Source organism: Seriola aureovittata, chromosome 7 (assembly GCF_021018895.1).
Source record: "Seriola aureovittata isolate HTS-2021-v1 ecotype China chromosome 7, ASM2101889v1, whole genome shotgun sequence".
Classification (NCBI taxonomy): domain Eukaryota; kingdom Metazoa; phylum Chordata; class Actinopteri; order Carangiformes; family Carangidae; genus Seriola; species Seriola aureovittata.
This window is the reverse complement of record NC_079370.1, coordinates 13,687,244-13,709,255: the sequence shown is the minus strand read 5'-3', so window position 1 is coordinate 13,709,255 and position 22,012 is coordinate 13,687,244. Positions and strand designations below refer to the sequence as shown.

At 41.3% G+C, this 22,012-nt stretch overlaps 2 protein-coding genes and 1 long non-coding RNA gene across 3 annotated transcripts in view; 2 read left to right on the top strand and 1 right to left on the bottom strand.

Moving 5' to 3' along the window:
* The window catches only part of alg2 (ALG2 alpha-1,3/1,6-mannosyltransferase), a 61,732-nt gene that overhangs the window by 5,305 nt on the left and 34,415 nt on the right, over window positions 1-22,012 (bottom strand). The window lies entirely within an intron of this gene.
* Window positions 196-3,611, top strand: sec61b (SEC61 translocon subunit beta). Its single transcript, XM_056380667.1, has 4 exons — window positions 196-354; window positions 864-961; window positions 2,084-2,188; window positions 3,038-3,611. Exons 1-4 carry the CDS (start codon window positions 352-354, stop codon window positions 3,123-3,125), a joined length of 294 nt encoding a protein of 97 aa, XP_056236642.1. The 5' UTR covers window positions 196-351; the 3' UTR covers window positions 3,126-3,611.
* LOC130172183 (uncharacterized) lies at window positions 5,139-7,134 on the top strand. The gene is made up of 2 exons (XR_008828235.1): window positions 5,139-5,442; window positions 6,702-7,134. It is a non-coding gene; the product is annotated as an uncharacterized LOC130172183 (long non-coding RNA).

Here is a 22,012-nt window from a genome sequence, read left to right as displayed (position 1 = left end):
TTAATTTGCCTTTGAATAAAAGTTCAAACAAGCATCTAATTTCAAGACATTATAAATCGTATGCTTTTATAAAATACGTATAATTTAAGTATTACAAAAGTAAACTCCTTAAAATTAATTTTGGGTCTTTCTCTTTGTACTGGATGCGATCAGACGGTCAGGCTTCTGCTCGGTCGCCCGCTCTGGTCTTGTGTTTTGCAGTCGTGTCCTTTTCAGACAAGCGTCAGCTCTGTGAGATCTCTTCTCAAGTTTTGAGCCGTTCATACACCGACTGCTGCTGCTCATTTAACGTGGACATCGGCTGGGAAAGGGACTTAAGGTTTCAGTTCGCATCTGGAAGAATAAAGCAAAATGGTAAGATTCTCAGCTCCATCTTCAACAGTTACTGCTGTTAAAGCTAAGCGGCTCTGTTGCACTCATTCAGACCTGAAGTAACGTTTTGCTATGTGTTAGCTCGGTTGCTAACGTTAGCTCATCATTTGTAGACGTGGCTGTTTTTTAGCAGCTCAAACAGTCCCACAAGACATTTTAAGCTGGTTCAAAACAAAATGAATTGCTTGTATATGTTTGTGAACACATTTGGTGGAGACTGTATGTTAACACTAGATGTTGAAAGCAATGAACAGTGTGGACACTCAGTCAAGGCCTTTACCACCAGTCTCTAACAGAAAACATACTGTACAGTTCAGAATCAAATGTGACTTAGAAATCCAAGAATCATTGTTAAGTCTCTTTATCTGAATGCTGAATGTTACTTTTAACTGTGAATGTGTATTTATAAAATATGTTTATGTGAGTGACAGACATCTGGTATAATGGAAATGAATCCCATTTATGTTTTATATCTGGTGTTTCTCTTTCAGCCTGGACCAGCAGCAAGTGCAACCAATGTTGGGGCGTCTGGCCGTTCCCCCAGTAAGACAGTGGCTCCCCGTGCAGCAGGCTCCACAGTCAGACAGAGGTATGCACACACTCTACTTGTACTTCTACTGCATTCAACCAAGCAGATAGATACAGAGGGTAAACTTTCCACAAGTGAACACTACACACAGATGGATGATAAATAAAAGGAAAAGTCAGAACATGTTTCCACACAGGCCACAGTGGGTCTCTGAATGGTCAGTGAAGTCTGACAATCACATGAATCATATCATATTGCCCTCACAGTCCTCACACTTTGATCCATTTAAGCTGTAGATGATTTTTGGCTGATGTCAATCTTTACCACCATCCTCAAAACACCCAGCAAGGGAATATATTTTGGAAGAATGGTGTTTATCTCTTCAGTAGAGTTCAGAGACTTGTAGTGACCCAACACTTTACTGAGACACTTTGTTTCTTCTTAAGCTGTCACACAACTCTTTTTTACACACTAAAGACTACCACTGTAAATGTAAAGCTATTGGTGGTCATTTTAAATCAAACATGAAAGATAAGTTATGCAATTGTCTCAGCCTGAACACACTCCCCATAATTATTTTCCAAATACCCTCAGCATTGACCCCACCTGCTCATGTCATCATACTGTAAAGAGTGATAGATGAATTTTACATGGTCCTTCTCTGTATATTTGTGTGCCCTCTGTAGATTGGAGCAGCAGATAGATGTTGTACTATGGGCTTAATCAGTGTGTAATCAGAGGCTCACTGTCACCTCTCTCATTATGTACCGATACTATCACCCTCTTCATTACCTCATTAACCTCAGTTTAATCTCATCACATGAGTGAAGCAGCCATGAATCACTCCACTCTTTCATCACCTGCTACTGTAGTTGGAGTTACTCTTTTAATAAGGTGTATAATGGCATATATTTTTTGGTAAATGGCTTACGTACATTCAGATTTAATGGTCTCAAGATTCTTTTGAGTTGGTTTTTGAGGCTTGGTTTTGAAAAGTTTGGTTGCAGTTAGTGTGATCATTAAGTTCTGAGAAACTGCTGGATGATAAGTGGGGGATTGTCTTGTTAAGGCCGAAATAATGAGAAATTTCCTCACTCAAATACTGTATCAGTCTTACTATGGTTACTTTATGCATATATATGTGTGTGTGTGTGTGTGTGTGTGTGTGTGTGTTTTCCACAGGAAAGCCACTAGCAGTGGTACACGCAGCGGTGGCAGGACCACAGGATCAGCTGGCACTGGTGGCATGTGGCGCTTCTACACAGAAGACTCACCAGGCCTCAAAGTGTAAGTGCAGCTTATAAAAGCAGCTGCTGTAAAGCAGTTATACCCCCCCCCCCAACACACACACTCCACAACATATACACGTACAACAAATTTACCCTTCTATATTTTAACTTACATCCACTCAAAAACAGACACTAATTCACAGGATTTCCGACACTTGCACCTCCATTAATGTCATTTATGTTCATCGGGTAGAATGGGAGGAATGTTTAATGGCAGGAAATTGGGCAGACGCGCCACTGTGGTAAAACAAATCTGTTTCATTAAGTGTGTGTCTATCTACACACACATACAATTATGTGCGTTAGGAAAGCGCATATTTAGAGAACTCTTTAACTCATAAACTTCCATTCTGCTGCATCCTCACCCCAAATATTAGAGAAAGCATCCTGTCGTCTGGTCATAGCCAGCCATGGTTGATCGATGGTGCTGTGGTGGTTATTGAGTGTGTCTCTCCAGCAGTCGAAGGAGGGCAGACTCGCCATACAGTGCTGTATATCGAGTGCATGTTTGTTTCTGCGTTAGACACCGGCCTCAAAGCTTCATTAAAGGATCCACTCTGAAAGGTCAACTCAATTACAGCCTTCTGACAGGGGGAGGAGGGGGCCGCGGAGGAGATGGTTGGCATGGCAATACTGCTACTTAGTGATGCGCCCCTCCACCCCTCCCCCAACTCAATCCCTCCTTGACAGATGAGAGCCCCTCCTTGTTTCCGAAGCTCATCAATAAAATCAGCCACTCAACTGAGACTCTCACTTTGGTTGGGGTTACAGAAAATGATGGGATTTTGTGTGTGTCTGTGTATGTGTGTTAATCTGAGTGTTAATCAGTGGCTCTTTGTTGTGACAGTGGTCCAGTGCCAGTGCTGGTGATGAGTCTGCTCTTCATTGCTTCAGTCTTCATGCTGCACATCTGGGGGAAGTATACCCGCTCTTAAGGCCCACCCGATGACCCCTGACCCTGCAGATTGGTTTCTTCTTAACATATTGGACTTGGACCAAACAAGAACCGAACAACAACCTTATGTCCCTTGTTCCCTTCTCCTCTGTCATTACAACACACAGGCACTCAAACTGGATTTTTATGCAACCGTGTCAGTACATGATCTTCATTTGAATCTGATGTTGGTAACCACCTTGCTGTTTTTGTCCACCCATATTTGAACATCTGATTGGTTGATCTGGAGGAAGCCATGCTACCCCGACTGTGTGTGTGTGTGGCTGTACTTCCAAGCAGCAGCAGCAGCAGCAGCAGCAGGTGCTCCCTCCACTGCTGCATGAAGGTTCAGTGCTGTGCTCAAAGACACTGTTATTTTCAGGCCATGAGCAAACATTTTTCCATCTAGCCTGAATTGTATTTTTTTGTTAACAGCATTTGTACAAAATGTAATTGTAATATTGTACAATAAAAAAGTAAAAATCAATGCATTCAAATTTAATGTTATTTCATTTTTGAACCCTGTTTTAATGTGGGAAAAAGTCTTTTGTGTCTACAGTCAGAAAGAAAATAATTCCTCACCCATATTTTTAGTGACAGGTGAGGTAGTGTTATCACTTTATAACTTCTGTAACCACTAACAGACTTCTTCCAGACAGGTTTTTCCAAAAGGCATTTACCATCCTTTGTTTCAACAAAGATTGCACTGTGGACGGTGGACAGACAGGACGACAGGAATATTAAAAAGGAACATTTAAGTGTCAAGTTTCAGCATCATTGACAGTTTTAGACAGTTCGTTTAAACAAATTCCAGCTACTTGCAACTTATTTGACGAAGGTTTTGGCATTACACCACTCAGTAATCCTATCAATGTTCTTTTTCATCTGTTCAACATTAACTGGCACCTAAAATTGCCTGTATACTCAGTGCAATCAACTTTAATTGTCAAATATGCATATTTGCCATAACAAGGTTACACAAGGCAAGAACAATCAGCTGATGTTGTAGGAAAGCATATACCTGCATATATCCAAAGCACAATAATCTGTCACTGAAACACATGAAATCAGTTCTTATTATGTTCCTCAAAAATTTTTTTGCACTTTTTGATTGCTTGAAAATGGCTTGAAATTTGTTTTGATGTTAATCTAGAGACTGAATTGCACAATCAAAGGAATAGTAATTGCATTAGGTCTACCTGTATAATCACTGAAAACCTATCCTGAATGGTTGTCATTTGAATCTTGGCCACAGTGTTTTTCTCTCTTCTCCTGAAGGGGGCGCTGCAGACTATTTTCTGAATATCACTGGCTCCGAGGATATCAGGTCTCATGCTCTCTCTCATGCCTGTCCGGGACAGGTATGAGCACATGTTCCCAGCGGGGATTTTTTTACTCAGTCAAATACTTTGTGGTGTAACATAAAAAAAACAGTCTCCTCCACAAAAGTCTGTTTGATAATAACGTGGTTCATAATCAGACTTTTTCGTGTTGAGGAAATTCTTTTTAGATGAACGTCACTATAATGGAGCTGAGTGGAACAAAATGAAGTGATGAGAAAAAGCTTTAGATTGGATAGGTTTACATCAAGTTAAAGAGTGTGATACACTCAGAAGAACTTAAAACATGATGTTCAGTGTAGTGAATGCTGCTGGCTGGATATTTTACATTTGGAGATGTAGTTCTGGCCCAGCCTGCATCACCAGGTTATCTGTGTTGAATATGAAACCACCAGCTGGCATGGCTTGTGCTTGTTTGTGTCATTGTGTGTGTGTGTGTGTGTGAGTGTGTGTGAGTGTGAGATCTTGTACCTTGTGTTAAACGTAGCATTCGAATCCTGTTCATTAATTTATTCTGTTGCTATGGCTCTGCTTTCCCACCGGCTTCCAGTGTTCGTGGCAGACTCAGGCACTACTGCCACATCATTCTCCCTCTTGTCCCTGTCCTACACACACACACACACACACACACAGATACACTCACAAACTCCGCGACCCAATTCACGGTGGCACAACACGGCACTGAGCCAGAATAATTCAACATAACAATTAAATATGAAGGAGCTGTGGCGAAGCGGTCCCTCAGTGTACAGGAGTCAAACAGGCCCAGGCAGCATGTGGAGCACTGTGACCCTCCACACTGCTGCAACCTGTAGTTCCCAACTCCTCTTGGCACCATATATTCAAGTCAACTCAATATTTCATCAATAGGTAGAAATGTTTATGTCCTAATGCTGGGACCAAAGTCATCAGTCCTTGTGTTTTGGACAGACAGACAGAGGAATCAATCATGCTGTGAAATCACTCAGAGGTAGAGATGTAAGTACTAAACTCTTTTCTATCTTGTTTCTCTGTGTTCCTCTAGTTTGCAGTGTTTGGCTTTTAGATATGTGGAAATGTTTTTGTTGCAGGCTTCTCAGGGACTCTGTTTGTCAAGCTGGTTACCCTAAGAGCTCTGATTTGAGACACTTATAGTCTTATAGTTACTTTAAAAAGCTGTATTTATCCCGAAGGGGGCAGTTTACCAAAATATTAATCTTTTAAACAGAAATAAATGATCTAAGAATCTGAGTTATGAGTACGTGACTTTTTGATTCTTTCTTTGATGTATGCCAGAACTTCACTAAAATAGGTATGTGTTTCCTTTAAATCTGCAGCAAATATTCAGTAAACATTATTCATACAGGCTGACATAGAGAAAACATGGCTTTCATTCATAGGTCATAACATCAGATAACATTATATAACAATTTTTAGGTTCAAAAAAGACATTTAAAAAGCACAGGAGGATAAGTTAATGCATTCAGCTGCAATGTGACTTCTGAAGTCAACCAGGTTGTGAACAGTTCTTAAGAAACACTGCAATGTCTTTGTTTAAACTGGAATTTACAAGTGAGTGATTTATTCCCCCTGCACATGAGATTATTAGATAAAAGCTGTCTGGATACATATTCATTCTCACTACATCAAAGCTGCATCAGAAGAGATTTCATCAATGTGCATGTTATGTTACCGGACACGCGAAGCCTATATTCATTTGAACATTGAAATACCAGATAACATTTGTCTCGTGGAAAAAAAAAAGACAGGAGAGAGAAAGAAAGAAAAAGCGAAGCTTTCTTCAGAGCTCTTCCTCTGTGTCTTTTTCAACAGAACCCATATCCTGTGAAGAAACCACATACTTTTACAAGGGATGGCCCCTTACAGAGAAACAGATCAGCATACACACACACACACACACACACACACACACACACACACACACAGACACAATCTTGAGAAGACTTGTAAATAGGTCATATGTATTTTCTGTTCTACATGACACATGTTGCTCCTTGGTTCAGTGTGAAAAAGAAAGTTTCAGTCTCTCTCTCTCTCTCTCTGTCTCTCTCTTTCTATCTCTCTCCCTCCTCTCATCCATCACCACAGCTATCAGGATATCAGATGCAGCAGAGGGCTTATGATTTGAAACTCTTCTTTCCTGTCAACGACTATGCAGAATATTCTGTTTTTAGATGAGTGTGAGTACCCAGTCTTGCATGCACGCATGTCAAGTATGTGTGTGTATTCTTGAACAGATCACACGGTTGGTAAAGCGTGGAATGAACGGACAGACGAGTGGAATCGATCCCCACTCACTGACCAAGTGCGTCCTGAGGGATGTCCTGAAAAATGAGGGCTGGTGGACGGGATGTAGAGACACCTGTGACAGAATCTACATTGTGAAATGGTATAAATGCTGTGCACAGGCCCATCAGCGAACTAATTTCATCTATAGAGATATGTTGTAGCATTCAAGTATTATATCATGTATCATGAGCTTATTGTATGCTTTGCTTGGAAAATTGTGACCTACAGGAACAAGCTTTTATTGTGAAATGAAATCTCATTCTACCCCTTATTGTTTAATGACTTTTACTTAACTAATTTCTCTACGCTTTATTTATTTTATTGAGAAATGTATATAATTTATACTGCAATATTATTATAATAAATTGCTTATATCATTTATACCAGTGCCTCAAAATTCTACCAAACTATAGCAATTAAATACATGCACATAGTTACTGTTAGTTATTGTTACTTTCGTCTTCTGGGTCAGAACACTGAAGCAGAATTTATTTATGTTTATTAATGATTATATGTGCTCATGTTGGACCGGTTGTTGTGATCATAAGGCCAGTGATCAGGCAGTGATTAGTCAGTAACATTGCAGCCAATTGGTGCAACACTCTCTTAATGGCCAGTGACCAGTAGCACACACTGATCTGCTGAGAGGTGAGAGCTTGTTCACTGTAAAATAATCTGACTCCATATTTTGACATCTAAATCACATGGGCACTGTCATATGTCCTGTTATGTGGGTCACAGAGGTCGGAGGGAGAGGGGACACACAGAGAGAAATTGTGAATGTGTGTGTGTGTGTGTGTGTGTGTGTGTGTGTGTGTGTGTGTGTGTGTGTGTGTGTGTGTGTGTGTGTGTGTGTGTGTGTGTGTGCCAGCTGGAGGCTCCCTGATCTTTCTGGACTTAGATCCTCTTTCAGATAGAAATAAGAGAGTCAGACTTGGATCCAAAGCTGAGTCTGCATCTATCAGTACCTCATCTCTCTCTCTCTCTCTCTCTCTCTCTCTCTCTCTAATCCTCTATGTGATAGTCCATACACTTAAAAAGTATAAATAACTGCTTACATTTCTATTAAGTTATATTCCATTTACCCATTATGCAAAATAATAATAATAATAATAATAATAATATTGAGAATGATATATGTTGATAACAGAACATTTACAGTGACAGAACAGGTTATTTGTGTCTTTGGTAATACTTTACTGTAGTATTTCTTTTTCATCTTTTTATTGTCATCTATCATACTTAAACACAGCACATTGATGGCTATACTTCCCGTTGATGTCAAAGGTCAATTTCTCAGTCAGTTCAAGTATTTAGAGTTGGTATGTCTTCATTTGAACCATTCATAGACTTACACCCATTCACACATATTAACCGGTCATGAATAAGCAGTTCAGTGTCTCTTGCCTTCTTCTTTTCCCAACTATGAAGTAGCTGGTCACAAAAACAAATAAAGCAAAAAATAAATTATCTGTAAACCATGACAAGTTAATTTAAAATTCCGGCACCAGCTGTGTTTGGAAAACTAATGTCATATAGGAATGAGTCTAGACAGCTGCGAAGTCTGTATTGTAACTCAGTTTACATGTTTTCTGAGATGTGATTTCCATGGTACTGGCACTCACTCTCATGCCTTTTTTGCAGAAGAGATACATAAAAAAATAACAAATGTATCAAAACAAAGAGGAAATAAAGAGAGAAAAGAAAAATGTACATAACTGTCAAGACAAGAAATTGTTTCAAAATAGAGATAAAAGTCAAATAGAAATGGAAATTACGATCTTGAAGAAGGATATAGCTCCAACGGCTGAGGTTAAAAACACAAAAGAAAGAAAACAAATATACAGAGTTGAAAGAAATAGAGCAGAAACAAGGGGTAAAACAAAGAGAGGAAGAAACACAAGGCGCTGGAGAAAGAAAGCTATGAATAACTACATAGAAATGGAAACAAGTGGAGACAGTCGATGGTGGGAGAAAACCAAAAGAAATTTAACAGGTCTACAGTGATACATGCAAAGAATTTCACAGAATGGAACAATGTGGAGGCTCAAGTAAAGACAAAGATGAGCGCTGAATAAAACCTAAAAGGAACAGGAGAGGAAACTAAATACCACAGTTGTGCTTTTTGATGAGAAGACAGCGAGCACAGGGCGAGGGATCAGTTAAAAGACAAAATTCAAAAAGTGTCTCAAACCATGCGCAAACCGTAAATAAAATATATCATAAACTGAGGTGTTATATAGGAAAATATGCTGTAAATGCCGAGTTTTGTGTGTGTATACGTGCCATAGTGTGTGTGCACAGGGGGAGCTACGATAAGGAGAATGCCAGGATGGAGGCCACGTTGGTCCCAATGACCATTTCACACACATCAGGCCTAGTGATGCCCCGTGTGACTGCCACAGGCATGCAGGGCCAACTGGGCTGTGATGTCATAAGCATGTAACACCCCCCCCCTCTCCCGCCCGTCCGTTCCTCACTCAGCACCATCCTGCAGCAGAGCAGATCAGACTGGACCCTCAGGGACATGCTGGCCAGGGCTGGACTAATTTAAGGCGGGGGGGTGACACCGCTGCACTGAGCGTCTCAGGTGTCAGCCTTGTGCTTTCTAATATTAAAGACACTTGGCCTGTGTGCGCGAGGGTGTGTGTGTAGTGTACCCATGTGTTTGTAAGCGTGTTGTTTATGTGCAGTGTATTTTTAGGTGACTGTATTTTCCACTCCTTGTGCAGCTCTCCAGGGCAGCAACAGAAAGGAGAGGTGAGGCAGAGGCTGGGTTGTACAGTGAATCTGGGGATCACCTGGCCCTCATATCATTACATTTATATGTCATTAAAATAATTATAGATTGATGTAGTTTAAAAGACATTCTGAGCATGCTCTCTAATTGTGTTATCATTACATTCCTTGCTTTCTTGCTTTCAGTCAGTCAAAAATGATTGTAAATCTAACAATTTCTACCTGTGGTAGAAACAGTCCAAATAATCATGTACACAGTCCTTCTTTTCTGGTTTTTATAATGATATGATGATGTACTATTTCTACATTTCTGAGTCATATTTATCAGTTTCTTGGCTCATCCATCTGTCCTGTGTTCCTAAATGAAATGTTTCCTACATTACATAAAAATGAAACAATATTCTGAGATCCATATCCTGAATGCGAAAGAACAAAAATGGAATGTCACGGTTTGGTAGCTGCAGAATCTATTGTGTGTGGTGGGAAAAGCTGTGATTGTATGAAATGAAATATTCAGTTTGCCTGTGAGGACTGCAAGCACAGCAAATATTATTGTGTCTGTGTGTGCGTGTGTGCGTGCGTGTGTGTGTCTGTGTGTGCGTGTGTGTGCGTGTGTGTGTGTGTGTGTGTGTGTGTGTCATCTTTCTATCGTTTTGTGGGGACATTTTGACTGATCCTCACTACATCAAAGGACTGTATGACAAGTAACACCTGATTTTAAGGTTCGGGTTATAATTGGGTTGGAGGTAGATGTAGCTGTAGGGTCTGGCATGTGTTTTTGATGGTTAATGTTAGGGTAAGGGCTATAGAATGCATTATGTGAACAAGAGTCCTCACAACTATAAACCAGAAAGACCAACATGCGTGTGTGTGTACATACTCCAGATACATGAATTGGGTGTGGTAGATGGTGATTTAATAGTATGTCTATTGTTTATTATGAGATGTTGCATAAATGAATGTCAGCACTCAGATTATCTCCCCCTCTCTCTCTCTCTCTCTCTCTCTCTCTCTCTCTCTCTCTGCACGATGCCAAACAGCTTGTAGATATCAGGTGTGGCGGCTTTGTGGATTTTGATTTCACATGCTTTCCACACAATGAGCAGCAGAGTTGCAGTGTTGATGAATGGGGGAAGGCCGTCTGTAACAACAGTCGCTGAGTTTCCTCAAACCTGAAATATTTGATTTTTTTTTGGTCACTTGGGGGCAGCGGACACAAGTTGTGAACACAGTGCTGACATACAGTGAAATTCTTGGCCAACAATGGCCTATATATACTGCTAAAAGATACAGAGCAACAATAGCATTCATCTGGAGTTGTTTTAGTGTCCAGCTGTGGGCCTTAAAAACAAAACAATGAGCTGAAAGATGTTATAAAGGAAGAGAAACTGCAGACTCAGGTGATAATTCTCTGTGGTGGATTCTTCACCACAAGCCCCACCTTTCAGGGCATATATGTATGTGTGTGTGTGTGTATATATATATATATATATATATATATATATATATACACACAGTATGTACTGATTTATCTGTTACTATAAAAATATAAATTAGCTTTAAAGGTAATACAGAATTAAAGGTTAATGAGTTGAATGAGTCATCAGTACATGTCTTGATTGGGTCTATGAACTGCATATCTTTCCCCACCTACAAATTTAATTCTACAGTTACCTGTTATGTGAACAAAAAAAGAGTCTGTGATCATTTTGAAACATTGTAAAACATGTTGTAAAACCGCCTTATCACAGCAATGGCTTCTTTCAGGCCACTTGATTTGCATATAGTGGCTGCCTGATTTGCTCATAGCACTTGTTCTTTTTGTTTTAAGGCATGTTCTGTTCTTCAGGGCTCTCAGGGCATGTCAGTGCATGTGGTGTGTGTGTGTGTGTGTGTGTGTGTGTGTGCGCGTGTGTGTGTGATTGTGGCATGTGACTGCGCATTATGGAATCCCAAGTGTTCAGGGAGTGGGGACATATGTGAATCAGTTTCTCATATAATGCATACCCAAAGCTTCAAACACAAACTTTAGCCAAGCGTGTTTGTGGATGAATCTCAAGATCGTACAGCTGGTGTGATGGTTTAATTTTATACATCATAGATATACCTACATGAGTTTACTGCATTTTGTTCTTATCTGATTAACAATTCTTTTTTTAATTCTTTTTCAGACAATACTTTCATTCACAACTCTCCTTCAAATGATGTCAGCACTCGGTTAACCTGTGGCTGTGACCGGACAAGCAACAACTGCAGTCTTGACACACTGCCCTGACTTACACATCCTCCTGAATGGTTACGTAACCCTCTCCCTCTGCTTACGAGACTCAAGAATTTGCATATTAGTCCAGTTTGCTCTTACGTTTCGTGGCTCTTTTGCGCTGAATGAGCACATACCGTACTACACCCCTGGGATGTCTGCTCATCTATCTTTCTCTCTCAGCTGCCTACCTGCTGCAGGTCTGAGCAGGGAATTCCCTCATATTACTCAACTATAAATCAGAGTAAGTGTTCGGGAGTGGGTGGGTTTGGAGGTGGGGGTGGGGGGTGGCTTCTGTGCATTTGTGCGTGAGTTTGGATGCAATGCGTGTGTGTGTGTGTGTGTGTGATCATACACATTTCAAAGCCCCAGGCGATAAAGCGGATAATAACATAATGACAGGCCAGTCTTCCAGTCCTAAGTCTCCAAAAGCCTCGGGGTGAGGTGTGTGTTTGCGGGTGGGTGGTGTGTCAGGGAAAAAGATGATTGGAGCTTTTTCTTTTCTTTGTTCTTCTGTGTTTGCCTGACGTCTCTGAACTCCTTCCCATCATCCTTTCTTTCACTTAAGTGAAAATAGGGCAATCCTGTTAAATCCTCCATTACAAGTCCTGCATTCAGAATCTAACCTAAGTACAGAATATAATCAGCGAAATTGACTTCAGTACAAAAAGTAAAAGTGCATTCATTATTGAGAAAAATGTTCCATGTGACGCAAGTGTAAAGTAACATAAGCTGGAGATACTCAAGTAAAAAGCAAGTACCCTACTTAAGCACAGTACAAAGGTAAATGTACTTAGTTACTCTCCACCACTGGTTCCCTGTTCCTCGTCCGTTCACCTCACTCACTCCGGGCTCCTGCTTCCCCCTGACGTTCACCAGTTGCTCGCATGAATAAATGGATGAAAAGAAAAACAGGTAAAACAAACTCCAAGATACGATCTGCAGGGGAAGAAAAATGCAGACTTGCAGATTCTTCTCACAGAGATTTGTCACGGTGAATGACTGATGAGCGAGGGACAGACAGTAAACATGAGTAAACATAACGGTGGAAGCGTGCATGTGTGTGCGTGTGTGTGTGTGTGTGTGTATGTGTGTGCGTGTGCGTGTGTGCGTGTGTGTGTGAGTGAGAGCTGTCAGCACTGGACTTTAGCTGTTTTTCTATGTATTATTAAGGAGCAGAGAAATACAAGGAAACACAGGAGCTTGTCTTGTTTAGCAGGCAACTTGTTATTCTTTTATGAGGGTGTTTCATATTGATGACTCTGTTGTGAGTCAGTGATTTGTAGCCAAACAGAGATAACTTTGATTCAACTTAATGTTTCAGGAACTTAACAATGACCTTTTGGAAACTTTCATTTGAAATGCTCTCACTGATAGACTGGATTAGTCACAGATTTACAAGGTTACAAACAAATATACGCATGTGCAAGAGTGTGTTTGTGTGTGTGTTTGTTGAGTGTATGTGGCTCTGAGGAGAGGTGGATCCAGGTTCTCGTCAGATGTCACGTTTAATATCGTCGCATGGCCACTGGAGCTCTATTATTCATGAGATCAATGCCGAGATTCAACCAGGCCTGATACAGGACAACCTGTCCCCCTCAGGCTCTTCCCCTCCATCCCTCCATCCCTCCATTTCTACATCCTTCCAACCGTCCTCCTCAATATTTCTCAGAAGATTATTTTCCCCTCACTGTACTCTTTTCTGCTGAGATTGAGTTGTGAGAGTTGTGAACATGAAAACTGAGAGTGTTCACCTCAAGGGATGACAGCCAGTGAGAGACAGCAAGGCGGACACCAGTGCCTCTGACACCTCCTCTGACAGGGCTGTAAAGCCAGAGGCAAAATAGGGAAGGAAAGAGGGGGAAAGGCGCAAGAAGGGAGAAAGAATCAAGGTGATAGGATGTAGTGGTGCAGGGGTGGGTGAGTGTCAGACGTCCAACAATGACCAGAGAAGTGTGAATTTGTGCTACGTGTCCCATACTTCCTAAGCAGTGTCTGAAATCTCTCCCTTAGACACTCATTCACTATTTTCTCCATAACACACTTGTAGTTTACTCCAAGGTGAGCAGTAAACAGCAGTAAAGAGATTTCAGGCATGCATCACTGACAGGTGTTTTGTAGAGTTGCAAAATTGCAAACTGAGCTGAAAATAATTTATATGAACACAAAATCTTTCTTTTCTTTTTTTCCTTTTTACGCCTACTTAACTATACACAGTAAAATTACCAAAAGTAAATATAGATCAGTTTGTACACTAGTAAAAATTATACATGAATTTAGTGGAAACAACTCATCTTTTATCATTATCTTTAAGTTTTATAAATTTCAAGTTCATTCAGCCTTACAATCTTTAGTTACAAGTAATGTCTTAATGGAGCCAAAGGGTGTTTAAAATATAGGAAAACTCTTCCTCAAATGGGAGAGAGAACAATGTGGAATATAGCCCTCAATCCCGATTGCCCTTTTCACAAATCCACCAACACTCAACACGCAACAGATCCACCCACACACACACACAAATATACACATTTTTATTCTTCCATGTGGAAAACATGACTGTTGCGCCAGAAGCCGGAGCGATGGGGAAAGGCGGACTACCCATGCAAGCTGCTTGATACCTCACAGATCCATCAACTACACAGGCTTTAAAGCACAACAACCATAACGTAGTGAACCAACGTTCACTATTTATAACAATGGCTCAGTACTCAGATCCGCATACACAATGCCGGGACCCTCAACCTGAGGCAGCTAAATGGAACTCCGTCATCAATATGCGACTGTGACATGTCAAAATGTCTTCCATGAACCATATAAGATTTTCAGATGAACTAATTTTCAGTACCTTTGTTGGAGGAATAGCAACATGTTCTTCTAAAAAACCCTTTTTCCTTTAACTACACCTGCGATCACTCTAACCTAAGTGTTTAAAGGTCCTTCACACCCACACAGCTGCTTTCTCTTATTGTGGCTGGTTTGGCAGAGCTATACTCTTATACTTCATTATTTCATAATCTAGATCAAATAATAAGCATTTGATGTCACCTCTCAGTAAGTGACAGTTTTCACTACTCTGTGCTATGGATACATTTCAGTCAATACACAAAATGTACTGAGGTCAAATATCCAGCTCTGTTCATGCAGCATCTCAGCTGTTAATGTATGTCGCACAAGATTTCTTACAGGCCCAAGCGATGTGTGTCATATGTGCTTTCAGAGCTGCAAATTAAAATGGTCAAGAAATGTTCACATCATGTACCAACCACATCACTTTGTAATGTTTCACACAAAAATGCAAATGTTAACAGACTAACCCGGTGTAATTGAGCCTTTAATAAGATCTCTGTTCTTCCTGTGTGTCCCATCAAACGAGTCAGTTTCATAGCAACTCATAAATATTTAAAGTCCAGTGCCCATAACGCTTTACCCCTGAGAACTACAACTCAGAGGCCCAGGGAACTACAGCTTCCACAGACAAGCAACAATGTGTCTGCGTGTGAGTCGTCTCGGCCGTGACGTCCCTGTAGGCGTGCGTATGTGCTGGTCTGAGCTGCCTGTGCGTGGAAGCCCGGACAGTGATGTCAGCACACAGACTGCGGCCGTGGTCCGCGAAGTCGGGTTGAGGCTTGGGACCATGTGGAGCTGCAGCAGCTGGAACGGACTCCCGAGGGAGAGCTGGGAAAGTGGCCACAAACCTCCCCCCAAAGGACTCAGCGAGAGACAGATAGGGGACGACCCTGACTGCAACATGTTATTAGTGGATGTATTGTGATGCTGTTCTCATATTGTGTGCCACATTGTTCTACGTAGTCACTAATATCGTCTTGTGTTTTTGTGTATGTGTGTATCTGTAGCACTGCGCACAGGAAGCAGTGGTGACGCTCTCACACCACCCACCATAGATATTACAATCGAAAAGCACAGGCTACTGAGCAACTGTACCCTGTGCCCCCCTTAGCCCTCCAACACACACATGGAAAACTACCATACAGTTGTTGTATGGTTGTATTGGCCAGCTGGTGGGTATATCCACTATCATTGGCTCAATAAAGGCTGAGTCAGGACACATTGGTCTCTGTATATGTGTGTATCTGTGTGTTTGGGGACAGTAGAGAGATGATGGCAAAGCAAAGTGGTGTACACACACTCACATGCTTCTCTCTTGACACGTGTGAGGATAAACATCGACTTCCTTGACTGACGTTAACACCCTGTTGAGTAAACACACACCCTAACTCACACCACCGCAGCGACGTACGACAGCCCCTGCACACTCAGATGCCTACAGGCACCTCAGCTCCGTCTACAGTCGTCTGGTTAATGGCGATAGGCCCAACAAACAGCGCCAGCTCAGGGTTCAGAGCAGCTTCGCTACAGCTTTCCCACACATACAGCCACTGAAAACAACAGCACATACCTGTATTATGGTTTAACAGTCTCAGATTGTCAACACAGTTCACTGTCATGCCCCACAGGGAAAGAAACAGAGAGACACAGGTCACACCAAAAGAAAAAAAAAAGAAGACATCTCACTCCCTCTCGGTCTTGCTCTCACACTCAAAATCAAGTCATATGTAAAATGTTAATTAAGAAAACTATGAAAATTATATTATATTATTATTATTATTATAAATACAATTCAACCCCAACAATCCAGTCCTCTGTACATTATACATTTGTGGTACTGACACAAATTTGCTGTTATTTTATTAAACAACTTTAATTGGGAATATGCAGCATAAGCACAGTATAAGATAAAATAATTACAACATCTTATAAATAGATCTTGCCACAGGGCCCCTAACAAATACAACAACTTTGTTGTGAATGAATGAACTGAAATCTCACATTTACTATTGTATAAAGACCATCTACTCTGGCTCTCCAGATTATGATTAGGTGCGTCCTCTTTGCTTTAATTTTTCTTGGGATGCATCTATAAATTGAATTCACCTGTGGCAAACTGAATTGATTGGGCATACAGTAGTTTAGAAAGGCACAGACCTGTGTATAAAAAAGGTCCCACAATTCATACTGCATGTCAGGACTAAAACCAAGCCATGACTTCTCTGTGGACCTCGGGTGAGGGACAGATTGGTGCAAGGGTATAATATGAAACCATTTCTAAACCTTTGAGTGTGGCAGGACTCTCTTCCTAGAGTTGGTCATGTGTCCAAACTGAGTCATTGGGCAAGAAGGGCCTTGGTCAGGGAGGTGACCAAGAATCCAAAGGTCACTCTGAGAGAGTTTCACAAGTCCTCTGGAGAGATGGGAGAACCTGCTGAAAGGCGACCATCTCAACAACACTCTATCAATCAGGCCTTTATGGTAGAGCGGCTAGACGGAAGCCACTTTGAAAAAAAAGGCATGTAAGGGAAAGAGAGCGAGTTTAAAGGACTCTCCGGTCTGATGAGTTTAATTAAGTGTTAGGGTTACTTTATAATACCTTGATTTTTAATGAATTTGCAAACATTTCTAAAACCAAGTTTTCACTTTGTCATTATGATTGACTGAGTGTATCAATTTTATCCATTGACAATTAAAGCTACAACACAATCGAGTGTGCAAAAAGAAAAGGGATCTGAATGCTTTCTGACGCAACTATATACCAAATCCAGTCGACATGCAGTGAATCAGGGGCTTCTGGGACGCCGGGGGATATGTTTGTTAGGTTGGTCACCCTTTCTTAGCTCAAGCACTCATACTTGACCAATGAAAGGTTTTTTGTGAATGAAACCGTGCTGCAGTAAACTAGCAAACCCTTACCCCACTTTTACAACTTCATTTAAAATGACTGTATATGTTTAAATGTCTATGCCTCTAAATCACCCTGGAGTCCAACAAAGTCAAACTAAACATGCAGTTATGTTATAGATTTGTTTATTTTATAGCTCTCATTGTACACACAGATGTTCTATTCACTCTTATTCATTTAAATGTTGTTACAGTTATGGTTATCTTTATACTAATCAATGATGAAAAAAGCGCCTTTAGGCTAAAGTAATCTATTAATTTTAACTACACAGTTGATATTAACCTTGTTTGTTCCCTCTGACAACCACACACACACACGCACAACAGAGACTCTGTAAGGAACAGCGAACTGCTGGGAGCTGCAGGCAGGGAGATTACAAAAGGCTGAATATGAAAAACCGTGTACTGAGGCAAAAAATATTTTACTTAGGGAGAAAAAATGTTAAATATTCTCACATGAAGGGCACGATGGGATTTTGTAATGGTGTTAAGGACACTTAATTTTAGTATGGGCCTTAGGCCACAGGCTGATGAAAACACTGAGCTCAGGACGTCAGAATTAGATGTGAAAATGTGTCTCTGGGCGAAGGGTGAAGTTATTGCGTGTGTTCTGAAAATTCTGAGAATATTGTTTTTTTGGCCTCCTTTTGTGTGAGTGATCAAATGCGTAATTTGGCTTTTTACTTGAGTGTGTGCGTGTTAGTGATGTTTGTTTACCAAGAGACAGAAACACTGACACAGTAACAACAGTCCAGAGGGGGCAGTCATGATACTATGAATGAATTCCTCTCCTGTACCAGAAACCTGAGTCAGATGTGTGTGTGTTTGTGTGTACAAGTACAAAAGTGCTGCATATGAAAGTGTGTATAATATTTAACCACATTTAAATCCTTTCACTTATCTTGCCTGTTTTTTCCAATTTTTCTGTCCTGACTCAGCAACATCACACCATGACACAAACACGGTGAAAACCTTCCTCGAATGATCTTCTTATAAAATGTGATGCACAATTATGGATTAAACTAAGTATATAAAATAGTTCAAATTAGCTCCACCTCAACCAACTACAACAAAATTAATGCAAAACAATAACACTCACTAGGGCAATTTTTATGAGTACTTTGATTTTTGATACTTTAAGTGCATTTTGCATTTTTCTGATACTTCTTCCTTACTTCCATCAATGCGGCACTTTTACTGTATGTGTGATAAAGTATTTTTATGTTGCAGTATTGCTAGTTTTTCTAAAGTAAAGGGCCTGAATACTTCCTTCCTTCACCACTGGCCAGGTGTGCATGTTTGTGTGTGCATGCACAATATCACTGCATATGACTGTTTTAATTCATAATCACATTTGAGCCCTTATAATTACCTCACCTGTTTTTCTTGTCTTTCTCTCCTGCCTAATGGCAAAGTTAAGCAATGAAAGAAGGTGAAGTCCCTATTCTCTCCTTTCATCTTAATAAAAGACAGATCGGTGACAGACAAGGAAAGAAAAGACCGAGAGCAAACAGAGGCGAGGAGAGAATGTCCTGAATGTGCGAGTGTGATGGGTGGAAGGTGGCTGTAGCGAGGTGAGGTTGGGTTTGCAAAGGAAAATGCTCAAGGATAAGGCGTGTTCCCTTTGGCAGCACCGCGCAGTGTGAATCCACCAGTGCCATCTGATGCCTGTGTTTGTGACGGTGCAACAGTGTGCGGCAGACGCTGAGAAAAGATCTGGCAGCTATAAATAGGCTGTGTGTTACAGAGGCACGTTGTAAATATAGTGCCCTGGTGTGGTGTCACTTTACACCTCCCCCCACCCTCCCCACCCCCTCTTGGTCTCGGCCCCAGCCTCTACCGGACTCCTTTTAACAGTTTCATTATACCAGAGTGCGTCATGAGCGCTGGAAAAAAAGACTTGAAAACACAGGAAGAAAGGAAGAAAGAAAGAAAGGAAAGACGGGGGCTGGCAGCGGTGTAGTTATGGGACAGATTACGCTCAAGTTGTGTGTGTGTGTGTGTGTGTGTGTGTGTGTGTGTGTGATGTGATGTAACTGAGGCCAGACTTCCCCAAGTCCTCTGGTGTCTGCAGGTCTGAGAAGCTTTGAAAGTAAAAGGGAACAGGGGAGAGGTATTGAGAAGGATGTGATCGTCTCCTCTCCTCTCTTCTTTCCCTCCTCTTCTGTTCTCCTTCTCATCCTCTCTCCTCCCTTCCATCTTCTTTCTTCTCCTCTCCTCTTGTCTTATGGATCCTCCTCTCTCATCTTCTCTATCCCCCCTTCTCTTCTTTTCTCTTTACCTCTCTCATCTCCTTTCCTTTCACCCTCTGTCCTCTTTTTATTCTAGTCTACTCTTTTCTTTCTTCTCCTGTCCTCTCCTCTTCTCTCGTTACCTCTCCTCTTGTTTCCTTTCATCTCCTCTCGTTCATTCTCCTCTCCTCATTTCCTTTCCTTGTTTCCTCTCCTCACTTCTCCTAATCTTTTCTAATTTTCTTGTCCACACACTCTCCCCTCATCTACCTTCTCTCCTCCCTTACATCCTCTTGCCTTCTATTTTCTTTTCTTCTGTTCCGTTCTTTCTTTCTTTTCCTTTTCCACAAACCTGTTGAGAAAGTGCTTTGCTGGGTGTGGTGTGGTCTGTGTGTAGGCAAAGTCTACTCACTGTGTCCACTGTGCATAACACTTTGTGTGTGTGTGTGTGTGTGTGTGTGTGTGTGTGTGTGTGTGTGTGTGTGTGTGTGGGTAAATTGCTCCTATCGCAAATAAAATCCTTCCTATGACATCACACAGTGACGTCCCTTGACATTCAAATGTCCACTAAGCCAACTTTCAAGGGCACAATGTTAGTGTGTGTGTGTGTATGTGTGTGTGTGAGAGAGAGGGAGAAAGAGAAAGAGAAAGAGAGAGAGTTGTGCTCTTGCACATCTGGCAAGGATTTTCAAGAGCTTTTTCCTCTCTGTTCCTTTTCAGCTTGAATAAGCGACTTCTTTACAAGAGAAAAGTCGGATACACACTCTCACCCTCTCTCTCTCTCTCTCGCTCTCTCACACACGCGCGCACGCACGCACGCACGCACGCACACACACACACACACACACACACACACACACACACACACACACACACAGCGACACACACACACACACACACAACACACACACACACACACAGCGACACAACAGTCACTGGTCATGTTCCCAAGGTCCTGTTCTCAGAGCAGTCTGACTGGAGGCCTTTGTCTGAGCTCACTTTAAAAATAAAACTGGAGCAGGGTTACCACACACACACACACACACACACACATGCACGTGCACGCGCACATACACACGCACACAAACACACCCACACATACACACACATACACACACACACACACACGCACACACAGTCTCATTCACTCTTTGTGCATGAACTAAGCCTGACCTGAGGTGGAAAAGGAGCCCACTGCCAACTCATGATGCTGTTTAAGTGAAGTGTGTGTATGTCTGTGTGTGTGTCTGCACATATGTGCACTAGCATACTGTATTCATATCTGTATAATTCCACTCAGTCTCCTCCTGACAGTATAATTATGGGCTTGTGTAACACGTACATATGAGCGCGCAAAAACACACACACACTCTCACACACTCTCACACACTCTCACACACACACACACACACACACACACACACACACACACACACACACACACACACACACACACACACACAGGTGCCTTGAACATGATCACACCACCTGTCAGTTTACTGCTGCGCAAAGTAACATGATCCTCCACAAATTGCATGACCCAGATTAAACTTGTCAAACTCTTCATAACTCATCATAAGTTGAGGAGACTTTCTGTTCCTGTGGTGTTACTTATTGACCCTCCAACACATCCCATACAGCACTACAGCAACACATTGGATCAGCGTGTGGAAGGAGAACAAGATAAGAATCAATATCCAGTTTCACTATAACTTTGATTACTAACATGTTATCACTGCCAGCTGGACATTTTATAAAGACAGTTTGAAGATTCGGCATTCTAAAATATTATGTTATAACTTCAATTGAAAAACTACATGCTCCTGAATTGGATGAGATAAAACTCTATGACACTTAAACTCAAAACCAGTTACAACAGATAAACTCAAAAATGCCTGGTGGTCAAGAAAAAAACAAGGCAGGACTCGTATTTCCGAATCGACAGCACAGAGAACTCTGGGTATTAACCAGGCAAAGCTAAGGATGATGATAAAGGCCTAACAAGGCAAATCATATTTTTTTCCTACTCAGGTGAAAAAAAAAATTGCTACAGAAACTGAAATATAGAAAGATGCTTCAGACCCTTTAGAAAACTAGAAATAATAAATAATATGCCTTCTGGAAAAATTCCATCCAAACTATGCAAATTATCCTGAAGGCGCTACAAGTACTTACATTTCCATCACGTGGGATTCAAACCCTTCACTTTGCTACATTTTACCATACTGAGAAACACGGTACAAATATCTCAAGACTCACTTAATTAGCTTTGTCT